The 10,522-nt window shown below is 35.5% G+C and overlaps 1 protein-coding gene across 1 annotated transcript; it reads right to left on the minus strand.

Annotated features, from left to right (window-relative positions):
* Positions 1 to 550: 550 nt before the first annotated feature.
* On the minus strand, positions 551 to 10,255 carry LOC133336634 (protein roadkill-like). Its single transcript, XM_061544915.1, has 4 exons — positions 10,163 to 10,255; positions 4,202 to 5,007; positions 3,299 to 4,024; positions 551 to 620 (listed from the first exon to the last, which is right to left on the minus strand). The coding sequence occupies exons 1-4, from the start codon at positions 10,253 to 10,255 to the stop codon at positions 551 to 553; spliced, it is 1,695 nt and encodes a 564-aa protein (XP_061400899.1).
* Between the last annotated feature and the right edge of the window lie 267 nt (positions 10,256 to 10,522).

Raw genomic sequence — 10,522 nt, forward strand, 5'->3', positions numbered from 1 at the left:
ATGTGGCTTTGCTGCTTTGCTTGTTGAAAGAATATCTCATGACCATCACCCTTTTTTTAGTTGGAAGGCTTATTTTTTTATTTTTCATTTAGCAAGCAGAATCATTTTTCTTTTCGTGATTTTTAATATAAAAATGTATATCATTGTTTAGAGGTTTACTATTTACAAGTTCATATGCTACGTTTTCTACGTGCTTTTCTGCCAGAAACAAATTCACTTTTTTATCAATAACATATAATGAAATTTTTTTGAAACAAAATCGAATTTTTTGCTTTGTACATAGATTTCCAAATGATAAGCTTTCAGTTTTTTTTTTATTTTCGTCCAAGGTACTATTATTTTGATTCATTTTCTATAATAACAATAAAGAAATATTATCAAGGGCATCATCGTTTATTATCAAACGTCAAATGATAAGAGGAAATTAACTAAGCATATGATTTTTTCTTTCGTTATGCGGACTATGGAATATCAGTAACTGTGAAAAAAAATCCAAGAAGGCCGACTCATTTTAATTATTTTTTGTGAATTTTCACTAAAATAATAATAATTAATCAGTTATGGCAGTTAATGACACCTTTTTGTGAGATTTATGCCATACGGCAATATTAAAGGGGGAGCTGTGGAACATAACGGAACAAAGGGTAGAGTAAGTATAAGGGTGGTTCACATTATTAAAATGTGGTTTACATGTATGATGACTAAAGGAGGCAAACAATTGAGATTATGTTTATACGTCAATATTAAAGGAGGAGCTGTGTTATTACAACATAACGGGACAATAAGTAGAGTAATCATAAGGGAGGTTCACATTATTAGAACAATTGAGCCTTGAAGGCAATTATAAAAGAAAAAACACTGACTTTAAAAAGCTATATTGAATTTTCATTATATTCTGACCACTACTCATTAAAAACATTTTATATTAAAATTAATTTTAAATTTTATTCAATTTTAAATAATACATACTATTTTTTTAATGTGTGATTAAACTTTACATGCGTCTTCATTTAAGAATTAACACTTGGTACCAATAAAACACAAAATTTATTGGTCTACTTTTCGAAAATCTGATATTTATATGGGATTTCATATAAATCGTAAAAATATTCCTTGGAAATATTTGCTAAATAATTAGGAACCACATTTTTATAAATATTAATAGTTTAAGGACTTTTCAGTCGAGGTACTTTTATATTTTTTCATGTTAAATGTCATGTTGGTGTTTTTGAAATGAAAAATGAAATGAAAAAAATACTTTAATTAAAAAAATAGATTATGGCCATTATAGTAAAGTTTTACAAAAAACATATTTAAATTTATTCTTAATTTTCGAATGGCATTGCTATTTAAATTGATAAAATATTCAAATTACAATTAAAATATTTTTATTTCCTTTAATATCACATTTCACAGTCCACAACATACTATTTCCCACTATTCTTTCATTAAATCACTTTTTGCAATTCAAATTTGCAATTTCATTCAATTTCCATACGGAAAAACTATGCAAATGCCCATTTTGCCATGCGCCTTCATTTAAGCATCACCAATAAACGCCTTATGTTGACATATTTCAAAGACACATCAACAAGACGACGGCGACGCTGACGATACAGCCTAGGAGATATGAAGCTGACATTTTTGGTATATAATTTCGCTATTTATTTTTTTTTGGGTAACTATGTCCTCATTTATATTATTCTCCGACTTCCTACAAAACGATGACAACAACAAAAATCAACCATTAAGGCTAAAAAGTGTTATGCTAAGAAAGGAAGTAAATACCCCCAAAAAATTCTAATTAGAATCCATGCACATATCTACACACAGAGATTGACACACACAGATGGATGGTTATGACCTCACAACCTCAAAAAACCAGCAGGAGAGAAGAAAGAGCCGTGAGGAGAGAGAGGAAGAAAAAAAATGAAAATGAATTGTAACATAAAAGAGGTCACAGAGCAGTTACTGCTGATGGTGTCAGCAGTAAACAACAACAAAAATGAAAGAAGGATACAAAATGTTATTAAATTTGTGCACATTTTTTCATGCGTTACACCGCGCACAGGCACACACATAGACACCAACACGGATATATACAACAAAGCGAAAGGAGAACATAAAATCTATTCAAGAAATTAATCTAAATATGCGGCGGCAGCAGCACCATTTGCAGGAAACAAAGGCACAGTTGTTGTTGTTGCTGCTGTTGTAGTTTAGAGAGAAGGAAAAAGTAACAAATTGAAGACAACAACAACAGTACCAACTGCAAAAAAAAACGAAAAGGAAAAAGTGTGTCACCTTTATTTAGGCAAAAAAAAAACAGAAAAAAACATATCAACGAGATGTTGTCGAAGAAGAAGAAGCAGAAAAAAATACTCCAACACACCCAGGCAGCAGGCAACAGCATGCCATCGACATCAGCCACTCAGAAAAACAAAAAACAAGTACTGATGGTTGGCAATATTTGTGCTTGCTTGGTTTGGCAGTCGTCGACAGGCCAACGACGTAAAAGGAAGACGAAGAAGGCATGTTAGCAACAACCATGTGCTCGTGAAATAGTCGTATGGCCGACGACGACAAGTTGTTGCTCTGCTGCTACGTTGCTGTGTTTGTTTGTTCTTGTGTTATTATTTATTTGTAATTGTAACTAGAGCTGCTGGCGGTCTCTTGTTTATTCTCATCTCAGGTGTGTGTGATTCACAAGAGAGGCGCAGTTGTAATAATGTAAGGAAATGAGAGGCTTTAACAGAGAACATCACTGAATAATTGATTTCTGTAACATAACAGTGATGTGTAAGGCCTGTGTGTAAAGAGAGTCAGAGATGAAACAGGCAAAGAGTTTTATTGTGTAAATTCCTTAAGGAAATGAGAAGCTTTAATAGATACAAGCCCTAAATAATTGATTCCTTTAACAGAACAGTGGTTTGTGGGACGGAAATTATTTAGATCTTTGCAAATTGTTATTTTTTTAATGCAAAATTTTAATATTTAATCTTTATATTTATTTTAAAAATTAATAATTTTAGTCCCTTCCGTGTGTGTAAAAGAGTCAGAGCTGTAACGGGTAAAGAGTTTTGTTGTATAAATTCCTTAAGGAAATGAGAGACTATAACAGATGGGTAGCACTTAATAATTGATTCCTTTAACAGAACAGTGGTTTTGAGGCCACGGAAATCCATTTCGAAGAGAGTTGGAATATTTCTCTGTTGGAAAATTTATATTCTTTTAAATTGATTTGTTAAATCTTTACTTTTAAATTATAATAATTTGATTGTTTTTTTTTTTAATTTACCTTTTATTATCACAGCAATGCTGGTGTTGTTGTTGTAATTGTTGTAATGTTGCAGGAGGTATTAAATTATGATTTTGGTGGGCTTGTAAGGCATTACAATATTCTTTCGAATTTGGACATTTAACCAATAATACTACACACACGGGTGAATTTGAATTGGAATTTGCGGATGATGATGAGGACGAAGAAGACGAGGCAGAAGAAGAACCGGAAGCGGAGTTTTGCAACTGTTGCAATTGTTGTTGCTGGTGATGATGATGATGCTGGTGGCTGTGTGAGTGACGGTGGTGATGTTGCCTCTGTTCTTGTTGCAGGTGATTTTGTGAATATTGTTGTTGTTGCTGCTGCTGGTATTGTTGCTGCAATAGACGTTGCTGGTGGTGTTGCTGCTGATGAGCACCGTTATGTTGCTGGGAATTTGTTGACAAACTATTATTCTGTTGATTTAAATGCCGGCGTATTGATTGGTGTATACGATGCGTTATCGAATTTGTTAAAGCGGAATGTTGCTGCTGAAACGTGGAGGAGGCGGACGATGACGAAGACGACGAAGAGCTGGTATTACTTGTTGACGTTGACGAGGATCCTGATGTTGTGGCCAAGGATGATGATGACGATCCTGCAGCAGCAATTGCATTCGGTGGGGAATTTAAACGATTGGCAATAATACTATTCAATGTTGTACTTGATGTTATCAATGATGAGGGATTGGCAGCAACCAAACTTCTTAGGGTAGAATTGGCCGACGACGACGACGTAGATGATGAGGGGGAGGAGATTGATGATGATGACGATGATGATGTTGTTGTAGAACTATTTGTTGTATTTGTACTCGAGTTGCTGGCTGAGGAACTTTGTCTGGTTAATACATTTTGTAAATTATTTGAATTGAAAATTTCTTGCAACAATGGTGAGGTGGGAGGAGCAGAGACAGAAACAACGGCAGATGTAGACGAATTATTATTATGATTATTTGTGTGATTTTGTGGCGGTGAGGCCAAATGTTGGGCCAGGGTTTGTAAGGTGGGTCGTGACGCTGAGGAGGCCGCAATTGCAGCAGCTACCAAAGGATTGTCAGCAGCACTGTTGGTGCTATTATGGCCCAAATGTTGTTGCAACACCGATGACGTCTGCTGCTGCTGTTGTTGTACTGGTGAGTGTAGTGGTGTGGCGGCTTTGGAGGTGCTTGGTAAGTTGGAGCAATTACTTTGCAGCTGTTGTTGCAGCGTACTTAAGGCAGGTGTTGGTGGCGTTGAAGGCGGTGGTGTGGGAGGAGACAATAACTGCTGCTGCTGTCTCAAATGGGGCGTTTGTATAATGGGCGGTGCAGCAATTAGCTGCTGTAAACGACTGCAGGTGGTGCTGGTGGCACTGCTAGAGGTCAAATCCTTGAGTGGCGAGGCAGCTGGTGACGTTGAGGACAATGTTGCTGCTGCAGCGGCCGCCGAGGACGTTGAGGGTTGTGCCAAGGCTGCACTTAATGTTGGCAGCTGGTGTGATTGTTGCTGCTGTTGTTGTTGTGGTGCTTGTTGTTGGGTAGGCGTTGTGGGCGTGGTGGCTGGTGGTGTAAGGCAAAAACAATCATCATCCAATTCGGCATCCACAGAGGAGATATCATTTAAATTCGGTAAGAAATTATCTTCTAAATTTTGCACTATTAAATTATTGTTGCCGTTGTTCGAATTTGTTGTATTGGTATTTGGCTTTTTCTTTATTTTCACAAAAGGGTCAAACATTTTTTGTGGATTTTTTTGAATTTTTACGATTTCACAAAGGTGTGGGTGGGGATTATTTATTTTTCAATAATTTTATTTGCTTTGCTCACAGATATTTTTCAAAATTGCCTTAACAATTCATTACACAAAACTTAGAAATATTTTGTTAAATATTATTTTTTTTAAATAATTTTCCAGAGATTTTTTTTATAATAATAATAAAACTGTTTAAAATTTGCACTTTAGGGTTTTATATATTTAATTTTTATTTTTTGTAATAATAAATAATTATTTTGTTTTCTTCTTCACAACAATATGTATTTTTTGTTAATATTATTTAGATCTTTTTTTCAATAATATGGTTTGTTGTTGAAATAAATTCCTCTTCAGATGTTGTTTTGTCACAGTTACAAATTTGTATTTTTCTTAGTTTTCACAGAAATAATTTTTATTGTTGTTATTTATTTATTTATTTTTCTTCTCCATTTTTTGTTTAATTCACTTACTTAAACATTTCTTATTTTTCAAATAACAACACACAATAATGGAAATAATAACAAAAAAAAAAAAAAGAAATCAGCGACGGCGAGATATTGAGAAAACGAAATTTTTACAAATTTGAATTTTTCTTCGATTTTTTTTTTGGTGAACGGCTGGCTGCTCTATACGATGACGATACGACAACCACGATTGATATAGACAGAAACGTTGCTATTTTGTTTTACTATATATAATTTGTTATTTGCTTTTATTTTTTTGGTTGGTTGTGAGTTCACGTTACAATTACGCTATGGTTAACAACAGAGACGAGCGCACGATGCGTTCACACCGATAGTCAATAACAAACTAAATGTAGGAGACGGAACAAATATCACACGTTATGTTAACGAAACAACAAAATGAGTGTACGCGAACGAACAAACGAATGAAAATACCAGCAGTGACAACAACAACAACAATGAGACGACGAACACACAGCAGCAGCAAACACAAGACCATCGAATTAAAACGGCCAAGCAAACGACACGAACAAGCACAAACACACACACACACTCACCCATGCAAACACTCAATGAAACTCACAGATACTCTCGAACACATCCACACACACATGTACGCTCACGTAGGCAAATACCTTTGCTCGACAAATCTCATGGTGAGACATTCCGTATCCCAAGAGCATTCATTTCATGTGAGTTGTAGAGTTGCCAAGGTTGGTGTGAATAATAAAAATATATACATACGGTAGAGGTGGAAAATTGGTTGAGGTTCATTAAATATTCGTAGCGAAATGTGAGGTTATGGGACAAAAATTTGATAGAGGTTAAATAATATTATTAAGCCCTAGATTTTTTCGAAAATAAAACGAAAAAAGACCAACAGAACTGTAAATTTTGAATGGGAAAACATATAGAAACTCTGTATTAACACATTTGGAGGGGGAAATAATTGGTGCACATAAAAATGTGAAGAAATGAAAATATAGGGAAAATACCAAAAAGTGGACCTATATCGACATTTCTACAAATCGATTATGTAAACCATAATACAAATTTCAGAAATTTTTAATGGATAATTATAGTCTCAGCCTTATGACTAATGAGGGTGTATACACTTTAACACGGCGAAAATGTGCCCCATAGAAATATTGGTTCTAGACCCCATGTTTTTTTTTACCAAAACCGTTTTAAAAAAATTGGATTTCGTCCAAAATTTGCACATGTTATTATTTCTTTCAAACTTAGTTCAAGTTCGAAGATGGGGAATCACTCCTTCTTGTACATCCGACACAAAATGGTCAAAATTGTGCAAACAATTAATTATACCCTACACGACTATGTTGTCAGGGTATTATAGCTTTGTGCAGCCCCAAAAGTTTGTAACACCGCGAAATATTGGTCCTAGACCCACCTTTAACTATACCGATCGTCATATCGCGACTAGCAGAGTCGATCTAGACATGTGTGTCCGTCCATTATAATTTGTAAACACGATACAGGCCACAGTTATGGACCAATCTTCACGAAGTTTTGCATGTAGGATGGGTTCTGGCCAATGAAGATCGGTTAATATTTAGGGGATGAAATGGACTAAAAACTTTATTTTTGTCTGATTTTCTGGTAGCTCCAGAGGCCGCAATTATGGCCCAAACATAACGAATTTTTACAAGGAGAATGGGATCGGGCCAAAGAAGAAGCATGACTGTTTTAATAAACATCGATCAATATTTAGAGGGTCAAATGGACCCGCAAGATCGGTTAATATTTAGGGGATGAAATGGATCAAAAACTTTATTTTTGTCTGATTTTCTGGTAGCTCCAGAGGCCGCAATTATGACCCAAACATCACGAATTTTTACAAGTAGAATGGGATCGGGCCAAAAAGAAGCATGCCTGTTTTAATAAACATCAGACAATATTTGGCGGGTCACAAATGGACCCTGATTTTTGTGTGAAAATGACAAAATTTGTATTCTATGGCATATATGTTTAGCCCTGAAGAACGTATACTCGAGAAGTTGATATTATATCCAAGATGAGTGGTTGACCTTTAAATTGATACCAATTATATTGTCGTATGTACTCGGATGTGGAAGTTACACTTAAATATTTTCAGGTGCTTACGTATTCAGATATTATTTAGTAACTAGCGGCCGGAAATATAGCGCTGATCGTGTTGAAATTTTCCATGTATGGTCAAGGACAACGCATATAATTTTCGGTGATGATCAGATAATAATTTTGATATGAACTGGATCGATAACTTAATTTTTTGTATTTTTTCCAGTCGATCTTGAAAGCCGAACATAGCAACACAACTCACGATGAAGGGAATATGGCCAAGAAAATAGAAGGGTTGTACTGAATATTATTAGTAATATTTGTTGACCTCTAATCGGTCAAGAGTGTGCAAATATCGCGAAATATTGCACAAGCTCAGAATAGAGTTTCGTGGAAGTTGTGTAGGGTATCATGTGGTCGGCCCCGTCCGACTATGCTGCTCCGCTCACTGGTTTTATAATATCATGCGAACGGACTAATCTATTTGAACCAAACATTGAATAACCTATTATATTAACAAAGCCTAGATCTTGTAGGTAGATGGGACCCATTGTTCCACTCCAACGTGCCCAGGTTTTATATCGCTAGGTTGGGTGGAAGCTGCTGTTTCAATATGAAAATTGTTATAGTTTTTTGTCTCGATATTCTCCGTAGGTGATATGATTACAGAGTCTTATAGCAAAACCCAAAACGCGGAGCAAATCAGCTAAATATTTTAATATAAAAAGGGGGTTATATGGGAACTACCCCAAAAAGGGGCGAATATTAATAACTTTTGGTAGGGAGATTTGTTACCATATACGACTACAAAATATCAAATTACAACGAATTCGATTGAAAACCGCGCTAAAAAAAACCCAAAATACCAACCATTGGAGGATATCCTTATATGGGGTCTACCTGGAAAAAATGGACCTATATATAAAATCCGGTCAAAACCCCGCAAAACTGAACATTGTGGGGGGGGGGTACCTATATATGGGGGCTACCAGAAAAAGTGGACCTATATTTAGTGTGGAAAGTTGGTACCCAGTAAGAACCCAATGTACCAAATTTCAGGTTGAAAAACATCGAAAATTGGAGGGTACCCTTATATCCCATCTTCGAACTCGACCTGCCTGCAGACAAAAGACGAACCTGTGCAAGACGGACCTTGGCGATCTATCTCAATTCGTTTAGAGGCCAGAGTGATTACAACAGACAGACGGACATGGCTAAATCGTCATAGAATTTTACGCTGATCAAGAATATTTATGAAAATAGAGGATAGAAATTAAAACTGGTTGACATGTTCACTGCTGAAAGGATTTTTATTATAAACAGTATTTTTTATGCGTAAGGCTTCATACTAGCCGATTCCACTTATCCAATATTTTTCAGTTAAGCGACTTACAGTAAAGCGAAGTGAGTTACAAACGGAAAAACAAAATTAATATACCCTCCATACTATGGTGGAGGGTATAATAAATAACTTCAGACAAGTAAATTCCATTAAAATCAGTCCTAAATAACGGTATTTTATTTTGGTGGTCAATCGATAGCCTCAAAAAAAAAAAAAAAAAAAAAAATGAAATATTTGGGCAAAATAACTTGTGCCATATTTCATCCGCATCGGATGATTAAGTGTCAAATAAAATTGTTAGTCCATTATTTGCGAATCAATAGTTCCAAGTTCCTTATAAACTCATCGAAGCCCTTTGAATCCTTATTCAAAATATTGCTGTGTTTTTATTGGATTTCAAAAATCCTCTTTTGAAGCCCACAAAACTGTACCTCTCTCTGTTTATACTTCATAAACCAATTTACTTAAATGTGTTCCTACTCCAATACCCTTCAAAAACACAATAATTAATAATGATTTCACTCTGACCCTGAAAAAGTTTATTTTCCCCAGCAATTGGCAACCCTACTCATGCTATATGTAAGTAGTACTCGCGCGCACATGACAACTACTACTTGTAGTAGTTGTTGTTGTTGTTGTAGCAGCCCTATTGCTTTTACACAATGGGCTGAGGTGACAGACGTTGGCCGAGTAAGACTCGGGTCGTTTCGGATCGTAGACCCCTCTGTCGTGGAAACGACTACTTGTAGTAGTAGTTCCTCGTTTCACAAAAAAAAAATAGTTTTTTATTATTATTATTGAATATCAAGAGTGTTAGTACGCCGCTCTGTTGAAAGCTGTTATTTACATTCACATGCTTTTGTATAAAAGCAATAGCAACAACAACAGCACACAATGTGTAACAACAAAGTGTTTATGGCGAAATCATCAATTGTATTTACAATGGGAGCGGAGCAGCAGCAGTAATACACCACAAATGAGATATTAATGGGAGAGCGAGAGAGAGCTCCAACTCTATACAACCCACATAGAGGGAAATCTTTGCTCCCAATTTGTATTTACTTATTCCGTTCACATGTGTTGCTTTTGTATAAAAGTTTTAAATCATTGAAATCTCATGGATTTCCATTATTGTTATTATTTTCCCTTCCTCCTTTTGTGCCATGTTTCATAACAGAGGTCGACAAGAGCTGTAAATGATAACAGCAACAACAACAACCCCAACAGCAATAACAAACGAACAAACATTAAGGAAGGAGAGATTGTTGGAATGTTGTTGCTGCTGCCGCTGTTGTTGTAGTTGCTGTGTGAGTGTGATGATGCGCAATGAGTATTTCATTTTGCAATGTTTTTACATTGAGGTGATATTTTGCTGTCGCTGTTGCTGCTTCTTCTTGTTCGAGCAAGCAAACGACCAGTGCGTTGTAATGTATGTGATGGCTGGCTGAGTATGGGTGTGTATGTGGGGGCTTTGTGCTTGTGCCTATATAAATGTAATTTTGTAATTTGAATTTACCATGCTTTTTCTCATTGTAAAAAACGTACGTATGTCTCTTTGTAATGTCGTAAATATTGCTGCTGTTGTTGTTGTTGTATTTCAGTTTAT

This window comes from Musca vetustissima, unplaced genomic scaffold (genome assembly GCF_032173495.1).
Source record: "Musca vetustissima isolate MV318-11 ecotype Yass unplaced genomic scaffold, APGP_CSIRO_Mvet_v1 utg12294, whole genome shotgun sequence".
Classification (NCBI taxonomy): Eukaryota; Metazoa; Arthropoda; class Insecta; order Diptera; family Muscidae; genus Musca; species Musca vetustissima.

Excerpts from the sequence above, each read along its gene's own strand:
- LOC133336634 (XM_061544915.1), bottom strand. The coding sequence starts at position 10,255 with ATGAAATACTCATTGCGCATCATCACACTCACACAGCAACTACAACAA. Across the intron at positions 4,025-4,201 it reads CCTCCCACCTCACCATTGTT|AAGTTTGGTTGCTGCCAATC; the intron begins GCAAGAAATTTT and ends TTCTACCCTAAG. Across the intron at positions 621-3,298 it reads CATTGCTGTGATAATAAAAG|CTCCCCCTTTAATATTGCCG; the intron begins GTAAATTAAAAA and ends TATGTTCCACAG.